Here is a 24,148-nt window from a genome sequence, read left to right as displayed (position 1 = left end):
TCCTAGAGAACATTTTTAAAAGTGTGTCTCCTTAAGATGGATTTGGTGGCTCACGCCTGTAATCCCAACACTCAGGAGGCTGAAGCAAAGGGACCAAGAATCTGAGGACAGTGCAGGCTACAGAGTGAAATGTCTAAAAACTTATGTTCTTAATATAATGTTGTTATAATCTCTGTCTTTCTCTATGACACCCACAGTGTTGATGACCTATTTTCCATCCTCCACATTTCTTCTGTTAGAAAAATTAACTGCTTGTCTAGTTTTAACTCTGTCATGGACTTTCTGTTTGTGGTGGTGGATAAGTGCATTGAATTATAGTAGAGAGTGAAAATATAAAATCCACTGTGAAGCCTCACAGCACGTTTCAATGGTTTCTCTAACTATATAGACTCTATATATGGTTTTGGTTTTGGTCTTTCTATCTTTTTTTTCTTTTTTCTTCTTTCTTTCTTTCTTTTTTTCTATGTGTGTGGTGTTTTTATTTTCAACAACTTCTTACAATAAAGTTTAAAAGAAAAAAAGAGGGATATGGTGATGGATCAGGTACGAGCCTGTGCTACACCCCCCTATCTTAGGTCAGTAACTTGTTAACTTACAAATCTAGGCAATCCTCTACTCCTGCTCCATCTCATGGAACCTCCCAGTCCGCACTAGTACCTGAATCTTAAGACACCCCTGAGCCACCCTTCTTCCTCTACAAGCATCCTGCAGACCTGGCTGGCTGCCACTCTGTTGGCTTTCCTGCTTCACCTGAGATCCGTAGAAGATTTACGGCCATCATGACTATCCCAGATGGCCTCCTACTCCACCTGGGGCAATTTGCAAACTCCTCTCATGACGGCCTGCAGCCCTGCCTACCCCCTGAGGCTCAGGGGTCCCCCTTTGCCTTTCCGCTTCATTAGCCTCGATTGTGTCCCTCAAACATGCCAGCTCCATCCCTGCGCCCTGGTGTCAAGGGCGCATCCTCTTCGCTGTCACAGAGGGACTCCCTCTTACTATAAAGGCCTTGGATGAAATTGAAATGTCAGCTTCTTAGAGAAACCTTCTAGGCACCCTGTACAAAGAAGCCACCATGAGTCAATCCAGTCTCACTGGCCATCCCGGGGTGCTGCAGAAGATCATGCTGCCACTTGAGGTTCAGCGCAGCTCAAGTGCCTGTACCTGTTCATGGTAACCCAGGTACCAGGTTCCGTAAGAGCAAAGAACTTGCTCCTGACCTCAGCAACTAGTACCTGGCTACTATCGTGGCCCCAAGGCTTCCCAGGGGATTCGCACACCATGAGACTCGTGCCACACGCGTTCAGTAAGGGTGTTTACTTGCTGGCCAGTTAGTAGAAAAAAATCAAGAGACAGAATACTACCCCAATGCATCAATGGAGGAAATATGACAGTCTGTGTTGGGCAAACACTTAATAATTCCAAGGTACTTTGAAGTATCTACTTTGTTCAGGCTCCTTGTTACTCGCCTGGGAGATGGTGGTCAGCCAAAACATCTGCTGCCCCACAGAGAAGACTGGGAAATTTGTGATGGAGAGTAAATGCCTCAAGCATGGATATAAGTCCATCGCACTTCGCAGGAAAGAGCATGCTATTCTGAAAGATTGGATTCTCTCTGTTTCAATCGCTTCAGAGAGAGAAAAGAAAGGTTTAAATATATACCCCAACTGGATATAGAAATTTCTCCTTTCTGTCCTTTTCTGCACTCAGGAAGATGAAGGAAGGCCTCCATTTTAGCAGATGTTGTGCATGCATTCGGCTGCAAAGAGCCTGGGAAAGTGGCGTTGTGTGTGTCCCAGCATAGGGACGTTTAGAACCCCTCACATGAGCCCACCCCATTTGTCCTGGTGATTAAGTCCCACCCTCCTCCACACAGATATTTGAAACCACTGGCAATTGTGACCAAGCCCACTTCAGGCTCTTTCTGCATGCTGCCTTACAAAGCATAGGTGCTTAGAAGATGTAAAAAGGCAGGCAGGCAGAAGTGCTGGCAGAGAGATGCTGAGCGCTTCATGATACAGTGACTGAGATTGATTGTGCCTTAACTTGCTGGGATGGCCACTGGCTTTTACCTGGATTTGAAATGGCTCGTTTCTGGTTTCTGACAACAATCAGCAGCCTAACCATGGAAGACCGGTTTCCAGAAAAGGAACAACAGGTCATCTTTTCAGGCCACGCAAGCCAGACAGCAAACCCTGGCATGTCATTAGGGAGAAAAGGGAACTGAGATGAACACACATTAACATTACTGCAGATAAGCTGGGCAGGGTGGTACATACTTTTAATCCCAGCATTTGAGAGGTTGAAGCAGGCAGATCGCTGTGAGTTTGAGGCCAGTCTGATCCACAAAGTGAATTCAGGACAGCCAAGAAAACACAGAGAAACCCCGTCTCAGGAAAAAAAAGAAATTATCACAGATAAAAAGAACCCACAGTTTTTCAGGGAAGTTTTCTCTTCCAGAAGAAGAGTGATGGAGCAGACCTGGCATTGGGGGGCGGGGGGCTTAATTTTAGGGACCCTGCATTCGTGACATTAGGTACTCTATCTGTACCATATGTAACAGCATGAAAACATTTTAGAAATTCATACATTTCTAAAGAAAGATTTTTCTAGAAAATGTTGCTGAAAGATGTCATGCAATGCAAGAGCTTAACAGGATTAGAATGTGACCGATATTTGAATGAGGCTATGATAACTAAATGAATTTTCTATTCTTTGTATGTGTGTGTATCTGCACATGTATGTACATTCATGTAGAGGTCAGAGGTCAACCAGAGAAATATAAATATCTTCAAATATATAACTCATATATTATAAAAATATAAAATGTAAAAAAATTTTTTTAATATGTACATATGCGTTTTGGTGCTTATATAGACCCAAAGTGTACATGCGTCTTTGGATGGCTCTATAGACCCAAAGAGGGCATCCCAGTCCCTGGAGCGCTAGAGTTCCAGGCAGTTGTATACTGCCCAGTGTAGGAGCTGGGAACTGAACTTCCCGTCTTCTGCAAGAGCAGCAAGTGCTCAACTTCCGAGCCATCTCTCCAGCCTCCATTTTTTGTTTGTTAATTTGCTTTTTGCTTGTTTGTTTGTTTGTTTGTTTGTTTGTTTGAGACTGTGTCTCTTGCTGGGCCCTGGAGCTTGCAGATGTAGTCAGGCTGGCTAGCCAGCAAGCTTGGAGATCTCTCTCCACAATCCTTATCCTGGAATGACAAGCACATCCCACCACGTTTGTTTATTTTATTTTTTTTACGTGGGCACGAGAGATGAAGTTCGGGTTCTTGCGGCCGAGCACTTTGTTGGCTGAGCTATCTCCTTAAGCTAAATAAATCTCTTAACAGCCACACAGACAGGCACATAGTTAGCATGGTCTGAGCCAGGCACACAGCTGGGATCCATGCAGCACGAAACTGCAAGCATTCCCCACTCAGCAGGTGGAGCTGGGGAAATATGCTGCTGTGCACTTGGCATCCCAATCCAAGTTTTCTGACTTAGACTCTAATTTCTTTGGTTGAGGAACTAATTCAAGTCAGCTGCAGAGACTCCAGTTTGTGAGCTTTGCCGTTTCATAATGTAATTAACGGTTCGCATCCAATTACATCATGTTAAAAATCCTTTCTTAATCCCTTTCTCTGCTAATCCAGGACCTAGGGCCTCCTGTGTGGACTGGATTGATGCTCAGGAGGGAAGCAGAAAGCTCATTTGCAAGCACCAGTTGGAAAACACATGGGTGATTTGGGATTGTGATTGGATGTTATGGGATGTATTTTTTATAAGGGAAGACCAAGAATGGAAGAAAACAAGAGAATGAGACATTAACATTCACCCAGTAAACACAGATTTCATGCCAAGAGGATGCAAATATCTAGACCTCTTCTCTGCCCAGCAGGAGCCTCAGAGTGAGGCCTGAAATCACTTGGTGTAATTCGTCTGCACCCTCTCCTAACACTCTAGTCCCTGTTTTACATGCATCATCCCCAAGGGACCCAAGGATTTGTTCTGTTTAATGCATTTTCACCCACTGTGTGTGGATCTTCTACCCCCTGAGGTGTCTGCTTGTGACTCTCTTTGCAACTGGTTGCTGGCGGTTGGGGACTTTCCTCCCCCCTGCCCCCCCCCCCCACCATGTGCAGGCTGGAATGGAGAAAGCCACAGTTTTCGACTGCATCACCAAGCACAGCAGCTCATTTATAGCCTGTATTCAGGAGAACTGTAAAATGTGTTATTTCTGTGTCCCAGGTTTCCTCGTGCTTATGTCAGTTTCCTGTGAATATGTCATTGTTTTGAATGCTCAAAACCACTCCAATTCTTAAAGGCAAAGGAACTAGACCAAATCCAGAGAAGTGTACAACACAAGTTCAAGGTTATCCAGGGGTCACTGTACAGGGGATCAGTTGGTTCAGGCTAACCACCATGGTCTGTGGGCTCATAAAAGACTTCTCTGTCCATTTGGCTAGATCTGAATAGGGGGTCTAGGTTTACTGCATGCATTGTCCTTGGTTGGTACAGTAGCTTTGCAGCCTCCCCCCCCCCCCGCCATGCCCCCCCCCAGCCCCGTGGTCCAGATCCGCCAGCCTTGAATGTCTTCTTGTAGGGTTCCAGGACCCTCTGGGTCCTTCCATCTCCCCATTCTCCCATACTTCTCTCACCTGGAGCCCCAATAGCAAGTCCCAGCATCTGCCCCAATCGCCCACTGAGTGGAGTCTCTCAGAGGACATCCATGTTGGGCTAGTCTCCAATTATAAGTGAGTATATACCATGTGTGTCTTTCTGGGTCTGGGTTAACTCGCTCAGGATGATCATCTCTAGTTCCATCCATTTGCCTGCAAATTTCAAGATTTCTTTGTTTTTAATAGCTGAACAATATTCCATAGTGTAAATGTACCCCAGTTGTGTGGAGAGCAGAGACTAAGTCTGACATGAACTCTGGTGCCCCCTATTTGACCACTTTCCCCTTGGTGGGGAGGGCTGGTGGCACTCAGAGGAAGGGTAAGCAGGCTATCCAGATGAGACCTGATAGGCTCTGGTCATATGGTGGGGGAGGAGGTCTCCTTCTGTCACAGGTCTAGGGGAGGGGAATAGGGTGAAAAAGGGAGGGAGGGGGAACAGGAAGATACAAGTGAGGGGATAACAATTGAGATGTAACCTGAATAAATTAAAAAAAAAGAAAAAGCACACTAAACACTCATTTTCTCTGGAGGGAAATTTTACCACTCAGGTGGCTGAATACGATGTGCGACGCGAGGCAGTTTCTGAAGCAGAAAATACACACAGCCAATCAACAGAAAATTAAACCCTATTTATGATTTTAAATTATACAGAAATGTGATTTTTGCCCATCAGATTAGAAAAACGTGTGTGTGTGTATGTGTGTGTGTGTATGTGTGTGTGTATGTGTGTGTGTGTGTGTGTGTGTGTGTGTGTGTGTGTGTGTGTGTGTGTGTATCATATATAATATACATCCAATTCCAGAGAAATTATAGGGAGAAAGAAAGCCCAAGGTCAGTACAGTCTTAGCAGGTGTTGCTAAGTTCAAATTTGCCCTCTGAGGGTTTGTAGCTGAATTAAGCTAAACCTTGAGGCCAACTCCTTAATTGAATTTGCCAAGGCATCATACTTTGAACTATGTCTCTAAGCCTCAACAAAAGCAACTAATAAAATCAAAAGTCTTATCGGTGTTCAAATAATTTACCCCCCAAATCCTCCAACTGGGAATGTGTCTTAGGAACATGAGTGGACACATGGCCAAAGTTGCACACACAGATATAATTCGAATGTTACTTTAAATGGTGGAAAAAAAAACAAAACCAAGAACCAACATTAAAGACATACCATAGTTATGGAGTTTCTATGCCACGTCAGGTGAAATGAGACAGCTGGGGAGGTTTGAATGAGAAGTCCACAGGCTCATGTGTTGGAACGCTTGGTCCCCAGGTGGTAGTGCTCTCTGGAAAGATCATGAAGCCTTTGGGAGATGGATCCTCACTGGAGAGAACGTATGTTACTGGAGCTAGGCTTTGAGGCTTTCTAGTCTCGTTCTACTTCCTGTTCACCCTCAGCTTCCTGCTTGTAGTTGGGCATGTTCAACTCTTAGCTTCCTGTGGCAGATGCCTTAACTGCCTAGTGCCATGCTTCCTTTGCTGCGATGGGCTCTGTCCCTCTGTGCATGTAAACCAACATTAACTTTCCCTTTTATAAGTAGCTTCGGTCTTGGCATGGTCCTTCCCAGGAAAGAGCACGAAAGTGGGTTTTTTTTTGGGGGGGGTTGTTTGTTTGTTTTTGTTTTTGGTGTCAGAAACAGTCAGCCTGAAAACATATGTACAAGTAATGTTTTATATATATGTATGTACAAATACATATGTGCATACAGTAACAATTCATGAGAAAAGAGGCCATGAATTTGAAGGAGAGAAGGAGCATATTGGAAGGTTTCGAGGTAGAAAAGGGGGAGGGAGAAATGTTCTAATGAAATGATCTCAAAAATATAAATTAATTAAGTCATGAGAGTGGAGGTTTCAGGAGTGGTATTAGTGCTCTTAAAAGAAGAGGCACCCATGATGTGAAGCCATGATAAGAAATAAAGTCCGTAAACAGAAAGGGTCCCTCATCAGAACCCTGCCTTACAGGCCTTGGTCTCACAGGGCCAGCCCCCCAGAGCGGTAGGTGGTCAGTCCCGATGTCTTCCCTTTGTATTTCCATTGTAGCAGCAAGACAGGATTAAGGTAGATATACCACTTAAGTCTACTTATATAAATGAAGAGGCATACCGTGTTTGTGTACAGGGGAATTCATAGTGCCACAACGACAAATTTATCTCCAGAGTTGATTCGGGCGGGGAGCCGTCGGGGTTTGGTGCTTGTGTGTGGGTGTGCATATGTGTGGGTGCACTCACTCATGTGGGTGCCTGTGGAGGTCACAAGTTGATTCAAGATGTCTTCCTTGACTGCTTCTCTGCCTCATTAATTTTATTTTGTTTTATTGTGACAGGGCCTGTCATTGATCTTGGAGCTCATCTTTTAGCTAAACTGGCTAGACACTGAGGCCCTCAGGACCACCTTTCCTAGCGCCAGCACTGGGGCTGCAGAAGCACACCATCACATATAGCTTGAATGTGGGTGCTGGGGATCTAAACCCTGGGAGCCATGTTTCTGAAGCAAGCACCTCACCACTGAGCCATCTCCCCAGTTCCACATTTTAAAATTTTTTAGCTTTTAGAAAAACAGATGGCCGTTGTTTCAAAACCCCAGTGGGAAAAAGTATATTAATAAAGCATTATTTCTTGCATTGTGTTGGAATGACTGCCCCAAGCTAAAAATTAACTAAGACTTTAGGAATATGCATAATCAGATTATTTTAAAATTAGTACTCAGCTTTCAAGAAAACTCTGCAAAGGTTTAAAACAAACAAACAAACAAAAAATAAACCTAGGTCCTGTGGCAGCTACTTCTGATTTCACCTACAGGCTGGGATTTAAGACCAAACAGAGGAAGGACAAAAAACCCAGGACCTGGAAATGTTAGCAAGGTCTGCATGAAGTACCAGTCACAAGCACAGACTGTGTCCAGACACACACAGACTACTTGGTGTGAACAACTACAGCTGAAGAGTTCACAGAAGAAGAGCTACATGAAGTGAGCATGGGAGTTACCTCTGGGGGAAATTACCATCATCCCAGGAATTTCCAGTGAATCTGAACTTATAGTCTTAACATGTGTGTGCTGAATCCAAGTGAGCAGTTCATATTACACACACACACACACACACACACACACACACACACACACATGCACGCACGCACACACTTCAGATCTTAATAACTTACAGGGTAGAGAATAAACAATATGTTTGAAGATATATAAAAGAGATCATTAAAATTATGAACAAGGATCAAGAATCTACAATAACAACCAGGCTGATCTCAATAGAGCTAAAATCTTAGAATAAAAGGTATATGTGGAATTTTAAAACCCTCACAACTTTGGACACATCCAAGAACTAAATAGTAGAGGAAAATACAAAATTGTAATTTTACTGAACACATAAGAGTCAGAAGAAACTGATGTAAAAGACAGATTAGGGGAAAAAAGAGCATCTAGAAAACACATCTAGAACCTAAAAAGAGGAAACAAAGGAAGACATACACATCTGAGAAATTGCCACAGAAAGTACAATAGCCATCAAGTCCACAAAATCAATCAGACACATCAATCAAGAAGACACCTACATTTACATCCACCATGAAATATAACACAGCACAGAGACACCTTCCACGGGGCCCAGGGGAACAGCACAAAGGCACAATGTTTACATTACAGATAGCTTCTACATGGCAACAGATGACGACAAACATGAGAAGAATAAATTCTCCAAGTCCTGAGCAGAAATCACTGTCCACACAGAGTGTTACTTCTCACCAGGTCTTTAAATGTTATAGACTATCACATTTTAGGACCGATATCTTCCCTCAGCCTCAGGCCAGTCTGAAACAGCTTAGCACCAAAGCTCCCCAAGGCATGCTCCAGGAAGCTGAAAACAGCTCTAACATGCATAATGGGAAAGACACAGACGACAGCAATCAAGGCACAGGCAGGCAGTGCGTGAAAGTGATGCTCATTGGCAGAAGCAGCTAGGTCTGATGTACGAGCACTGTGCTGAGTCTTCTGCATGGGAGTGGTCTGTCCAAGAATGCCTCATTGTTGGAAAGATGAGTGAAAACACCTCACAACCCTTTTATTTGTGACATTCACATGATACAACAATTTCCATGTGGTCACTCAAATAGTGAAAAATAAGGAGAAAAGTTTTCAACTAGCAGAGATAAAAGGCAGAACGAGGGGGGGGGGATGGTTTGACTCATTGCTGTGAAAGAGATCAAAAGACAGAGGTGAGAAATCTAAGTGGATACAAATCAATAATTAAGAAACTGTGAGTGGTCTCGCCTTTCTGTTTAAATACTTGGGAATGGCACATAATGTTTTGAGAAAAAAAATACTGGATACATTCTTGCTCTCTCTACATCTCATCATAAAGACACAACTACAGTCATATTGAAGAGCCTACACAGAAAGTCTTTGAACATTAAACATCATCGAGGTGTATTATCCTTGGGAGTTTGGAATCTGAAATACTTGCAAATACATGTTCACATACTTTGGAGGTATAAGACCCACGTCTAAAGAGGAGATTCGCCCATGTTTTACATACATGCTATATACATAACCCAAAGATAATTTAAAACAACATTTTAAATACAATTTCACACAAAAATTCCACAGTGAGGGATTTTCCTCTTGTGTTATATCAATGTTCAAATGTATGTAGGCTGTGAAACATTTTAGATTTTGGATTAGAGACACTCAGCCAAGTAGAAAACTTGCAAATAGAAAATATCAATAGAATAAAGATATGGATCTCAGAGGAAATAAAAATAATACAGTGTTAATGTCTCTGTAGACTGATAGAAAAGATACAGCACTATTTTGAGAGATGGACCAAGGACATAACTGGAAACTAAGCATTTTGGGAAGACCATGAACAGCTTTTACAAGAATTACACAAATGACTTGGATGAAATGGCAAACTCTCTTAAGACACAATTTTCCCAAATAGGCTTAAGAAGTAGGCTCCCTGACTGGTGACAATGTATCTGGGCTAGTTTTTATGCCACAGGCTGGAGTCATTTGGGAAAAGAAAAATCTCAATTGAGAAAATGCCCCCATCCAGTTTGCAAGGCAAGCCTGCAGTGCATTTTCTTGATTGATGGTTGATATGGGAGGGCCCAGATCACTGTGGGCGATTCCAGCCTTGGGCTGATGGGTGCTGTAAGAAGGCAGACTGAATGAGGTAGAAGGAGCAAGGCTATAGGCAGTGTTTCTCCATGGCTTCTCCTTCAGCTCCTGGCTTGAATCTCTGCCCTGACTTCCTTGGATGATGGCTTATGCTGTAAGATGAAATAAGGCCTCCCCTCTCCACGCTGCTTTGGGTCACGGTGTTTTATGGTAACAATAGAAACCTCACTAAGATACAATGCAAGTGGAAAACCCCTGGATCGGTAATGAAAACCTTGCCTTAAGCTGAAGTTCAGGCCAAGAGAACTTCTTGGGTGAGTCCAATCCAACACTCAGAGCCAGAGGAGAGAAGAACTTCCAACTCATTTTATAAAAGTGGGTGTTTCCATGACACCTAAGCAAACACACTAGTGTCTCACAAAAATACATCTCCACATATTAGCAAATGGAATGTAACAATATTATTTTTTATGATGTAATAGATCATGACTAAATAGCAATCCCAAGTTACCATGAAAATCAATGCGGTTCCCCAGATTCATAAAATGAGAAAACTATTGTTATGTAAATAAGGGCATAAAACTACATGCCAGTACTCACTGCCCAGGCAAATAAAGAGTCCTCATCAGATTAGTAATAGGAATAAAAAACTTAAACTGAAACAAACAAACAAACAAACAAGGTACCTAAATAGGCATTTCTCCAAAGGTCTACAAATGGTCAACAGGTACACACATCCACACAATATTCAACCATTAGAAAACCTTTAGGGAACTGCAAGTCAAAACCACTATGAGACAGCACTTCATACGTATTTGGATGAATATTTAGAGTAAACACAGAACAAGAATGTCTGAGGGTGTACAGAAATGAGGAGCTTTGTACTTTGCAGTAGGAATGTCAAGTAGTATGGTTGCCGTGGAAACAGGGTAACAGTTCTTCAATAATTACAAATAGAATTGACATACAATTCCTCAATTTCACTTCTTGGTACATACCCCAGACAATAAAAGCAGGACACCAAAGTAATATTTGTATACATGTTCACGGGAGCACTAATGAAAATAAAGGTGAATTTAATCCAAGTGTCCATCAGCAGATGGATGGACACAATAGTGCATATTCAAGCAAGCGAATGTTATTCTGCCTCAACAAAGGGGATGTTATTGTATATATAAAGATCTAAGAGTGTTGTGTGAAAGTAAAAGGAACCATTTGCAAAAAGGGCAGATGATGTATGACTCCACTCATATGAGGCCCCCAGAGACACAGACTGAAAGTAGAATCTGGTTTCCAGGAGATGGAATGTCAGTTTTAATGGAGACCAAGATTTTGTTTATAAGACAGAAAGAGTTCTTGGGATGGGTGTAGTGACAGTTGCCAATTTCATTAATTTACTTAATTCCATGGAACTGCTCACTTAAAAATTAGTAAAATTTCTCACAGTAAAGAGGGAAATATAAAGTCTTTTAGATAGGTACAGACAGTCTTTTATATAGATAGACTCTACATTTTAAAACATCCTTATATGTAACAGGGAATAAAGCAAAGATGCTGTCTCTCAGAACCTCTCTGTATATCCTACTTGCAATGATGCCTTGTGCAATAAGGCAAGAAAAACAAAGTCATGCGTAGAGGACGGCACATTCCATAGCATTTCCCCATGTATCATCTCCTATATTTTTCACTCTCTATTCTACAACATTGTTTGAAATTTAGAAGAGTAGAGCAAATAAATGTCTTTTTCATGGTTAGGCCCTCATATATGAAACTATAAAAGAGGAAGTTTAATTTTACAAAAAAAAAAAAAAGGAAAACTATAAGGCATCTATTCAACTCTGCTGTACTTGGTAAGACCTTTTAAGAGAACCTTAGCATTAAAGATAATCATAAGGAAACCAATTATGTATGTGTGAGAAATGAATTGTTTAAAAATAATATAATAAACTAATACTAGCATTCATAATATGAAGAAAGGAACAATTTATTTTATCTACACTGTGAAAATTATAAAACACTGTTAAGGGACATTAAGGTTAAATGCAAGGAAACAAGACCCTACATAATGGAAGACTGAAGGTTTGCTTCCATTTATATAGACAATGACCCATGGGGCTGAGGGTTAGAGAACACTGACTATCAGAGATTGCATGTTTTAGAGGTGACAGAAATATTTTGTGTCTGTGTCGCTGATTTTATCTGTAGCCAAAGTTCTGGAACTTTTTTTTTTAAGTTTCAATTAATGTGATTTTTATTTCTAGATGAATGTTTTAGATTCTGAAATCAGTCTGGAAATTTTTATATTCTCTTGTTCCTCACTCAAAAATTTAACTATCTATTTTATATACCCTTAAACATAATGTTTACTTTATAATCTTTTATCTTTCCCTGCATAGACATATACATAAACTATCTGTAAGTAAACACTCTCTCAAAACAGTGCATAAAAGAATACAAAATTAGATTGGGAGGGCTTCCTTAAAGTACAAAATTGTTTGACAAGGTCTGATAGCACTTTGGCTGACTCCTTCAGTGGCTAGATCTGTCCGTGCCACTGGGACACGCTAAGAATAAGCAAGAGGATCTTCCCTCATGTTTTCCATACATGGATGGGAGCTTTTATGACTCACACAGCATTCATGTAGCATGAAATTCCTACAAGGAAACACCTGTGCAAGCCAGGGAAATCCTTGCATAAACAAGAATTCCATACAGGGGTTGTGGTGGTACTGCCAGCCAGTTCTGAAATAACAGATTTCTCATCAATGGTCTCCACAGATAAGTGGCATACAGCGTTTAGGAAAAATAGGTTCCTGTCTTACACCACACAGGGAATTCATCTGGAAGGATTAGAGTTTTAAATAAAGACAAGAATGTGGGCCAGAGAAGCCTTTCTAAGCCTGTTGGGGAAAAGATAAAAGGTAGGTGATTAAGGCAACAAATAATCTGAATTGTGGAAAATTACCAGAAGCAGGCATGATGACTAAAGGCAAGATGGCATCCTGGGAGAAATCCTGGAACAGAAAAGGGACATTAGTGAGGGTTCCAGGAACCTCACTTGCCACTTAGCTAGTATTTATGGGACCAGCCTTGATATCTCAGTTAAGATTTGTGATTCTCTACAGGGGTAAACTTTATTCCCTGGGGCAATGTCTAGAGACATTTTGGGACTGAACACCTTATTGGGCCAGGGAGATGAGCTCCTGGCATCTGTCAGTGGAGACCAGGAAAGCGCCTAACACTGCTGCACGGCAGCACCAAATGCCCCAGTGTCTGGATTAATAACTGCTAGCGAAGTGTACTGTGGGTGGGCGGTGAAGGTGAGCCCAGAAGGAGCTAGAAGCTCAGTCAATGCTGTTTGGAAACCTCCTTTCTATCTTGTGACTCTTTGCTCATCTGAAATTACTTAAAATTTGGAAGTTTTAACAGCTTCAGACTTTCTTCATGAATGACATTTCCCCTTGTTAAAATATGCAGAGAACATTATAATGGCGATGTGTGATGCTCAAGGATGCTCACTGAAGTTGGAGTTCATGTGGAAACACTATAGTGCAGAGTGTCCCTTGGTAGTCTATGCTCATGAACCTTACAATTATGTCTATCTTCTCACCACAGTCCTAGGAATCTTGCAAAGAAAATCACATGAGGTGTTCATGGTTCTTTTTAAGGACAATTGTTATAAAACTATTCAATAAAAATAATCTATTTAACAATGAGAGTTTTAGTTTTCATGGTTAAGTAAGTTCATACCATAGAAGGCTTCACAATCATCCAATGTTAAACAGGGAATCATGTTCAACACTAGTGGACAATCCTGGTGCATGATCTCATTTTTGTTAAGAAAGAAGAAAGGAAAGAAAGAAAGAAAGAAAGAAAGAAAGAAAGGAAGAAAGGGAATGGAAGTATATTGAGGAAAGAAGTTTGCTGCATTAGTGGAAGAATTCATGTAACCTATGGGAAGACTTGCTGGGTAGTAGGGTTAAGGTTGGTTTTCATGTTTCTATGTTGACTTAAATTTTAATTTTTGTAATGCATACTCTACTTTTTCTTTTTTTTTCTCTACTTTTTCAATAAAAAATAAAATGGTAAAAGAAAAAAAAGATAGGAGCTAATTCATTAAAATCTTGTTCTAAGCAATATTTTCACAGAATGCTAAACCTGGAAGAAACCATAGCCACCAATAGAGCCACAATCCACGCAAGTTTTAATGATGCTCAAAGTGGGCTTGGACGTAGCAAATCATGTCAGCATAATGTCCCTCTCACATTCAGTGACCTCCCAAATGCACCACACTGTGTCATCCCATGTCTTTGGTGGGCTATTACTCTAAATTTTACTCTCCTGGCTCAACTGTTGTCTGGCCTCCTGCTAAGCTAGGCCTAGTCCCAGAAGCTTCTAGCCTCCGTACAATCTAATCTAGGCCTAGAGTGTTTTCAACTTCTGAGACTTACTGCTTAATAAGCTCACCATTACTTGTTTTTTCTGAGCTCGGGGCTGGCTGGTTCAACTCAGCTGTTCTGGCTCAAACTCTTCTCCCAGCTGACTTACTCAATATGGCTTCTCTCTTGGCTCCAAATTGCTCTGCTTGGCCTCAAACTAACTCAGCGACTGGCTTTAATCTTCTGGCTTCTTCTCATTTTCTGTCTTGTTCCATCTTCACCTGAGTTCTCTCTCTGTAACCCGTCTCTGTCCTGGTAAAACCTGCCTCCTCTCTCTCTGTAAAACTGCCTCTTAAGTAGCTTCCTTTCCATTCTCTTCTCATGAGAGCTGGGCGTGTCCTATTCTGTCAAATCTTCATCTTTTCTGCCAATTAGGCATTACTTTCAAACATGGAAGCTTCTTTCTACAAACTAACTTTACCTTTGTTTGAAATTAAAGGCAAGTATCACCACACCTGGATCTAATCTTTTCTTTACCTGATACTTGCTTTATACCTGGTTGGATTTGAACTCAGATCTGTTTGCCTCTGTCTCCTTGTATTAAAGGTGCATTTGTATTTCAGCCAGATCACGCACACCTAGAAGGTCTTTGGATGTGATCTCTTGCCCGAATAGTTATGTTCTGAATTAATATTCCTCTACAGCTGGTGTTAGCTGCTCTGCCACTCACAGCTCCATGGATCATAATTTCTGCATTGAAATGTTTCTCTGGTCTTAAATGCACAAGAGCATTTGTGCTGAACCAGGAATGCTAGAGGAAATTACATGCCCACTGTCTTCATGAGCCATCTGAACAAAAACATCTAAGTGTGGCCTGCCCAGGCAAAAATACATAACCCTGTCTTCCTCAACTCCCAAATATTTCATAGCCTAATGAAGACATCACTCTACTTCATTTAATGCCAGTTTGGTCTTGTAGTAGGGAGTGAACATATTTCAAATAAAACTATACAATCTCTACCTTGCCCAACTTATGTATTTCTACATGCAAAAGGAAAGACAGAGCCAGGAGGAGTATGTTTGTGCAAAAGCTGTCACCGTCAGTTTCTACATATTTGTAATAACTGGACTTTGAAGTTGTCTCTGGATTCTTGGCAACTTTAAAGATGTAGTTGTGACATCGTCTAAGGCTCTGAGAAACCCCCAGTTGCTCAGAAGATGCACAGCTCCAAGAAGCAGAGGGAACTGAGGGTTTTCTTTTCCTTGTGGGACCTACATGAATAATGTCATATGACAAATGATGGCTTAATGATGGTGTCCAAGTACACATAGGAGCACAGGGAAGCTGAGTTTCGTGGCACACACTGTGATCCTAACACCGGAGAGACAGAGGCCAGAAGGGTCACAGTAAGCTCCAAGACACCCAAGGATACATAATACCAATAAGCCAGTCAACCAACCAACCAAGATGAACTCAGGTTGACAGGAAATCCAAAGATGCTGTCTGCATGCAAATATTACACAACTCATAGAGGAAATGGTTACAAAACAAAAGCAAACAAAACCAACCTAATTTTGGTAGCTTTTGTGTTCAATTTCTGATTCCGTGGACAACCTTCTATACAAGTTCCTCCTGTGGTAATGATTGGGGACATTCCCACAGGACATGTGTCAACAGAGTGGACAAGTGCAGATAGGCACTTCACAGGGAAAAGTCTAATGCTAACTGTGGTGACAAGGGTTGTTCCCATTGCAAAAAGAACATCTCTCCTACAACTGCCTGCCCTTGAGGACACCTTAACCTAGAAGAGTCTGTAACAGTCCCCGCAGAACCAAGACACATAGAAAAGATAAACTCATCTCCCCAAATGGCTCAAACAAGACAACACTAGTTTGGAGGCACTGCTTCTTATACAGGATCAGTGTTGGGTAGGACGGTCCTACATCTGATGTCCTTCCCGGGTAAGAACAATTTTCTATACTCACCAAGGACAGCCTCAGACTGTGCACTAAAATGCCCCAGATGTGGACCAGGGTCTTTATTTGGTTTTCAAGACAGGGTTTCTCTGTGTAGCCTTGGCTATCCTGGACTTGCTTTGTAGACCTGGCTGGCCTTGAACTCACTGGGCTGTCTCTGCCTTGCAAGTGCTGGGATTACAAGCATGTGCCACTGTGCCTAGCTTGGACCAGGGTCTTTACTAACAGGGATGCCTCCATGTTGCTCGGGTCTCATGGGTAATAAACTGAGTGTTTGATAACAATGTGAGAAGCATTTTCACATTTAGCAGCAAACTCTTCGGAAAGCGGAGTTTAGAAAGAACTGGAATCTGTTCTATGATCTTCACTTGTCTCCTGCTCTCCAAAGCTGGCTGTCAACACCAGAAAGGATCACATACTACCCAAAGGTCTCAGATTTGCTCTAAGGATACTGGAAAGACAGACAAACTTCACCAAGACAAAGGACTGAAATACATCATCAGTTCTCACATTTTTTGATTTTCCATTTTCCAGGTCATCTGTACTCCAAACAGTTTTCCTTACATAACTCCTCACTATACCATTTTTGCCCTCCCAGGACTGTTTTAAAACTGATTTCCAGAAAACAGCTCAGACCACACCAAAGACTAACGTTAATGACAAAACAATATTGAGTCCCACTAGGAGTTCACATAGGTAGCTTCATACATGTGACTCGCCTATGAAGGATGCGGTGATAAACCAGCTTAAATGGCCTAAAATGCAGCGAGTCCTTTATCTAAAGCCCACAGGGCCTCTGCTGGTGGCCCTCGGGATAACTGTGACTCATCCATGTCTAGACAGCTGCTCTACTGTTTCCTAGTTTTAAAAATTCAGACAAGTATCTGGTTAGCCTTCCGTCCTTGAATCCATTTCTCTTTATCCCTGGCAAAGCTGAGCAGTCGGACTTTCTCCCTGACATTGTAGAGACCTGGCCCATTCATATAATGGAGGGGGTCACTTGTAAGAAAAGGAAAGTGGGGAGAAATGGGTCTTGTCTTCTAGAGCTGACTGGGGTGATGAAAAGGGGGTAAATTTGAGTCCTTATAGATGATGGAATAATCTGAGAAGTGTATTTTTCATCCTGGACGAGACAATCCCGCCTCATTAAGATTTACCAGTAATGAAACAAACGAAATGTAAGTAAAGCCTTCCACATCTTTGTGCAATACTGCTGAAATGTTTCCTCTTATTCAATATTCATTTAACTGTCGGAAAGATGACAAGCTTGTCCCATGATAGCATTGACTATTCTAACTGGCTTCTCAGGGGGAAACACAGCTTGGAGATCCCCATTCCCCAGTTTTCAAACCAGTTTGGGATTCTGTAGTTTCCACAACCTACCTCTTGGTGGTGAATCTTACATGGCTCCCTCCCTTCCCTGCTTAGGGGTTGTTAGGGTCAGGGGTGAGGAGTGGTAGTACAAGGAAGAAGACAGGGCACTTAAAGTGGCCCTGATGTCACATCAGTTGCTTTGTTGGCTCATCAGAGTACCTTAACCTCCACCTAGCCCCCAGACCCTGGATATCTCCTTTAAGCTCCATGGTGTTCTGCAAGGAAGGAGCAATGACTCACATGGTTCTCACCTTTGCAGAGTGTGCAGCCTCCAAGAGAAAGGACTCTTGAGTGTAAAGAGGTCACATTAAGAGACTGTAAACTACACGCTGGAGTTTTGTTTCAGCACTGGGGAACCAGAGAGCAGCCCAGTGCCTAGAACCAGGACTGATACAGCAAGTCAGGGAAATGAGAACAGGCTGTCCAGCTGGGACTCTGGGACGGAGGTACCAGAAGGTGCTAGAGATGAACAGGTGTCCCAATCATTAGTGGCAATGGTGACTGGTACACAGTGACAGACTTTGTTGCTGACAATAAAAAAGGGGAGTCTGGGCTAGGAGCCATGATGAATAGTTTAGGCAACAGGAAACGGGCAAGAGACAGTTTGGCAGGCGTTGGCCAGAAGGTATGCAGCAGCCCCGAGTCAATGGTGAAGGGGTAGGGGACAAGGACACACCTCCCTTTGCTTGGCATCACTCCATCAGCTTCTGAGAATTACCCTGATAATAGAGCATTTCTGACAGCTACCCTGATGGAAAACCCCAGCCTTGTGACTTCCCCTAATGAATTAGTGACCATCTGGTCGTCTTCTCCCACTGAAATGATGAGACCCTTGCAAGCAAGCAACCTAAGTTTCTAAAAAGATTATCCTTGAGCAGGGGTGGCAGACTCAGCCAAAAGGCCCGAATGGCAGATAGTTTGGTTCTGTGGGCTTTACAGTTTCTTTCCCAACTCTTTAGCTCTGTCATTATGTAGAGAAGTCGCGGGAGAACATTACAGAAAAGAACTTCAATGGTTTGTGGGTTGGGCTGAGTCACTGTTTGCTGACACCTGACCTCTTTAAACTGTTAGTGAGACAAGAGGAGGTTCCAGTCTCTGTGTTTATTCATCTGCACACTGACACACCCCCTGGCTTATGTTGTGCTTGGTAAAACAAACAAAAGCTCACTTTCCCCTTGCTTCAGAAAAGGTAAGAAAACACCACCCCAAGACTATTTACCTGGTCGAGACCATGCACCCACATATCAGCTGGATAGATTGTAGCTATAGTATTAGTTCTTATTGGGAAGCACAGGTGGGAGCAACCTCAGTATATCCAGGGGGACAGGCCACACTGCCAGATAGCCCAGTCCCTCCAGCTGACAATCCTGGTCCATTGGCGAGCTCCACTGGCTCACCTTCAAAACATGCCTCTGCTGAGTCCACTTTTTGTTGCTTGCATGTATATAGTTTCAGGGCTGTGTGCTTTTGTACTGGACAACCAAAAAGAGGGCGTGTCCCTTGCAGAGACTAGCTCTCCCTTTCTTAGCAGCCTTCAGTTGCTTGTAGCTCCTAGCCCAGGGCTGTGACCCTCATGAACTTGAGACTTTCCCCCTTCCTCATTAGCATATCTACTGATATCACCGTGTGTGTGTGTGTGTGTGTGTGTGTGTGTGTGTGTGTGTGTGTATGTGTGTGTGTGTGTAATAATGCTCAGGGAAGAAGAGGTATCAATCTGAGGGTGAATGGTAGAATACAGAAGAAGTTGGAGGAATGGGACTTGGAAAGAACTGAGAAAAAAAGGAAAAAGTAATTATTTTAATTACTTCAATATTTTAATCATTACTTATACATTATTAATAATACCTTAATTATTAATACTTTAAATAGTTTAGTTAAAATGTATAAAAAAATTTTTTTTAAACCATGGCTCTTTGCAACACCTTCCCCCTGCCCTAAGTCCAAGCACATTCTCAGTTGCTCGGTGTGCATTCATGAGTGAATGAGCAGAGGTCCACTGCAGAGAAGAGTCTCCTGACATCTTCACATGGGAGAGAAGATGGCGGTCCATCGCCCACCTGCTGCCTCGTTTTAGGAGGAACCCAGGAAGACACTCGTTTCAGAGAACGATGGAGGTGCCGAGGAAAATGGCGGAGTGGCCAGCTCTGGTGTGCACTGCATGGCACACTCTGGGAAGACAGCCCCCATCAGTCTACCTTAGAGAACTAGCCACTCAGTCAAATTCACATCCACTCCCTGGGATACAAAGGCCCAGCCCTCTTGCTCTAGCTCAGAGCAACACTGAAGAGCCATTCCCAATCCTGAGGTTGCTGTGGCTTTTGTTTTGTCTGCACACCAACACTGCCTTCTCTATCTGCTCATGACGTCTTCCTCTCCCTTCAATCAATCCACGGTCATCATCACAAGCACTCCTTAGGCTACAGCCTGTCCATGGATCTCCACCTCAGAGTCTGAGTCCCAAGAATACAGAATGTAATGCTGGCAAGTGTTTCCAGATCAAAAGTCGGCAAATTACAGCCAGGCTAAGTCTGGTGCATCATTTGCCTTTGTAAATAAAGCTTTATTGGCAACAGCCATATCCATCTATGCATTGCAATGCTTTCCCACCAGAACAACAGAGATGAAGGATGAAGCCCATTAAGAGTGGGTGTGAAATAAAAAAAAAGAGTGGGTGTGGTCACAGAAGTCATCAAGAATGTCTCAGATGCATCAGTTACAGACAGGAAGATGCATGGATTCTCTGAGTCTCAATGAGTATGATGAAGGTCTGAGAGTACTTGCATTAAGGCTAAAAGGCTCTGGGAAGGTGGCAGATGAGATTGCAAGTGCACACACACACACACACACACATGCACGAACACACATATATGATATATATATGAATGCAAGTGTACACAAACCAGGTAGGTATGTAAATATGCATGTGCACACATGTGTGCATTCATGCACACCAGAGATGCGTGTCCCAAATAGTAAATGGACCCCTACTCTAATGGTCTACAGCTTTCTAAAAGACACGTGGGTCTCTGGTGTCCTTTGGGCCTGAGGATTAAGAATTATTTCTTTGCATGTCTCCTCAATCCTTGATGTCTGCTGTGTTGTTGGACGTTAGGGTAGAAAATGCTGAGACGTGCACGGTACTTCTTCCCTTCAAAAACTCCATCTGGGGCCGATAGAGGATGAGAAATAAACTTAAGCTAGAAGACGTTCAAGAATGCTAATTATTGGGTGAAAGATGCAAGCGTGGAGTGGTGTGGTGTCATTGCCCACATTCACTGAGCTAGAAAATAGGAAAATGGTGCTCCGGCTTCCCTGAGCTTCTGTGGCTTTTTTCAAATGACAGGACGTGGGTCCTGTGATTTAGAGTCCAGCTCTAAATGTCTCTACAAACATGACTATTCTGAGAGATGTCGGCCCCACAGGAGGCAGAACTAACCTCCACTAATTGCCTGAGAAAACCCTTTACGGGAAGAGCCAGCCTCTGTACAAAGCCATAGGGAAACCGCTGGGCTCTGAGATGGGTGTCTGTGATCTGGATCTGCTTATTTTTAAAGAGCCTTTGGTGAAGTTTTCTAAACATTCCCAGTGATTATTCTATACCGTGGGGCAGAGCACCAAGTCGTGCTCACCATAGAGTGCAGTCTCTCTATTTCTGGAATTGTCATCAATAAGGAAGATGAAGCACTCAGCCTGAGCAATTGCCTTAAATACTAAAGTGGCGTTTATCTTTGGAACACAGACTGGTGGCTTGCATCTTCCTGTATGCAGTGAGTCTATTGATTTGGGCATTTCAGTAGTTTAATCAATCCAAAAGCTATATCGAATTTACTTTAGAGATCTCTGAGCATCTAATATATCTACACTTGTTAAAATTAATTACATCATTTAACACTTCCACATGCATGATAGTTTTTAAGTGCTTTACAGCCATTTTTATTAATTAATAAACCCTTAATGGACAAGAAATTCATACTATGAAATTATTATGCATATGCTGCATTTTCAGTTTTACTATTATTTCTTTTAAATATTTTCCCCAAGTGGAAAGTCCATGACTCATAAACCAGTCCCTCTCACAGAAAGTGCAACTGAAAATAGACGTTTACCCAGAGACAGACAAATCTGGCCTGCTTCCCTCCCTCCAAGACAGACTTGCTTCCCCTCCTGAAAGCCAAAGGGTCTTGGGGAAGCCCACCTGGGAAATTCTGTCTGGCCTTGACATAGCAGAAATAGCAACACAGCCCAGCCAGGATGCTCCAGACACAAGCTAGGTCACATGATTCCTTCTGCTGCTGTTTGGAAAGGAACAGTCTAACTTTCCCATTAGAAAGCACACGGTAGTCACTGCGCGTGCGCACACACACATTATAGAATTCAGTTGTAGTTTCTAAATGTTGATGCTAACACACTTATCAATGACACGATTAAAAAGTAAAAACCTCAGAATTCTAGACAATTCCTCAATCAATATTCAGAAACTGGACGCCTGAGGAGCTAAAAAAAAAAAAAAAAAGAAAGAAAAAAGAATTCTGGATGTGGGTGGCATTTTATTCTACTCACCCTGCTTTGGAATGTAGTGTGCGCACACTCTATGCCAGCTGCTGTGGGAGCCACTGCTCGCTCTGGGTCACCTGTGTGGCCTGGCACTATTGTTGGGACAGGATACTTGAGTGACCGCTTCTCATTACCTACGAGCGTCTCATCTGAGAACATCAGTCTAATCAGACATCAGCCCCAGTTTATGAGGTGTTGACTTGGGGCAGAGACGACCAAACGCGCAATGTGAAAGACCTACTGGGATGAGGTGTGCAGAAGAAATTCAACAGCACCCCCTTAGCGGGACACTGACATTGGCCACCCTCCCCGCAGGCAGCCATCTACTCACCGGCCCTGTAGCTCCAGCCAGGAATATGGATGGAGAGTTGGTTGGCGTGGCTCCTAGTGGGACATGTTGCGCGATCCTTTGTCTCCTTTCCCACTGGGACCTGGTTCTTTCCCACGCCTGCAAGTTTGACACTTTCCGAAGGTGGAGGAGAGCCAGTCCGGGAGCACGTGCCATTCCCCAAATGTGCTGGCACCAATGCTGGGCTCCTCTTCCACTGACCTTCTTGTGGCTGGCCCCGTTGTGGGCCTAGGAGGTCCTGCTTTCCCTCCAAGAGCTCCTGTGGCCGGGCTCTGCTGATTGGCTCTCCATTAGCTGTGCTGTCTACTCCATCTGCTGTTAACCTGTGGGAACTACAGCGGAGGCTGAGTGACAGGACAGACCTGTGCATTTTGGGGCTAGCAATTTGAGGTTGCTCAAGGGGGACAGAAAGAGACTTGTCCAAATAGTAAATGGCATTGGGACACTGCTGAGACACCCGGAAGTGGACGCAGGAACTGAACACCAGTGGGACTTTTCCTGATGGCGACTTGTCTGCAGAACAACTGTCCTCTTTGTCTTCCAGGACCCAGTGCTCCTGCCTTGCACACAGCCTTGAGTGAGCATGGGGAACCTTCAGCCCCTCTATGGAGCTATTACTAGGGAACTCTGTACAAGCGAAGAGTTCATTATGCTGGCATGGATGGGCACCACTAGCCAGAACTGGGGTACTTTGGAGCCGAGCATCCTTGGTCCTGCACTTCGGACAGAGCGGGTCCCTACCCGTGTCCCATACCAAGTTGCTGGCTGGAGGCCCCACACGTCGGGCAGTGATGGTAATAGACGAGAGCCCCCTGCGAGGGCCTCTGCCTAGGTTGTCCCCTGCCGACAGTGGATCTGTCTCCGGGCCTTGCTCAGCCAGTGGGGTAAGAATTCCCAGTCCATCTGGAGATAAAGCAAATGGCCTGTGCATGTACACTCCACTGCGCCTGGCTGCAGCTGGCTTTGAGGTACACAGCTGAGGCTGAGCGATTGCTTGTGGCAGAGGCAACACGGCTCCATTTTCCATTGACTTCTTTTCATCAATCAACCGGGAAATGACAATAGGTGATATCATTTTTGTGTCTCGCGATGCCAGTGTCTCCTAGAAAATAGGCAGGAAAAACCTAGTTATTCCAGCAGTTCATAGGCAATACAGGCAGTAGAGTCTCACTGGTCACGGGAATGCTGGGAAAAGGAGCATTTAGATCCCTCATTAAGGCCTTTAAGGCGCCCTTGGTGCTAAGCCTGAGCATTTGGGAGGGATGGAAACCTAGGTATGTTTGTGAGGAAGTAATGCTTTGTACACGCTAGCCTAATTAGGGAAAGGAGGGATTCACTAAGTGGGTGTCAGTCTTCATTTACTAACCAGTGGAGCCCCTTAGACTGTAACAGTTGCTTCTTCCATACCCCTAGGACCTCAAAACAAGATCTCACAGCCTCCATAAGGAAGGAAGACAGAAGTATCGAAGTGGCTGAGACGCGGCCTTGGGGCAGTGGTAGGCGTGGATCCACTCTCCGGTGATGGGTGATGCAGTCAGTAAATGTCGTAATGAGGAGCAGCTACCTCCCTAGTTTCTTCTCTCACAGCCCTTCATCTTTGCTGGTTAAAGCGAACTCAGTCACTCCCGGCTTGCTTGGCCTTAAAGGAGTCCGGGCTCAGAAAGCAAGATAAGAGAAATCAGATGCTCAAGTTTGGTTTCCCAGACTAGCCAATCACTTGGCTTCTCT

At 43.3% G+C, this 24,148-nt stretch overlaps 1 protein-coding gene across 4 annotated transcripts in view; it reads right to left on the bottom strand.

The window, feature by feature from the left end:
• LOC311580043 ((E2-independent) E3 ubiquitin-conjugating enzyme FATS) overlaps positions 1–24,148 on the bottom strand; it is a 240,395-nt gene that overhangs the window by 53,443 nt on the left and 162,804 nt on the right. For all 4 annotated transcript variants that reach the window (XM_084751209.1, XM_084751210.1, XM_084751211.1 and 1 more), the window contains one exon: positions 22,403–23,522. In XM_084751209.1, coding sequence (XP_084607335.1) covers positions 22,403–23,522 — 1,120 coding nt within the window. The remainder of the gene's footprint in view (positions 1–22,402; positions 23,523–24,148) is intronic.

This window comes from Acomys minous (assembly GCF_964271855.1).
Source record: "Acomys minous genome assembly, chromosome: 2".
In the NCBI taxonomy this organism is placed as follows: Eukaryota; Metazoa; Chordata; class Mammalia; order Rodentia; family Muridae; genus Acomys; species Acomys minous.
Note: the sequence above shows the minus strand (reverse complement) of the source record. Positions and strands in the feature narration are given on the sequence as shown.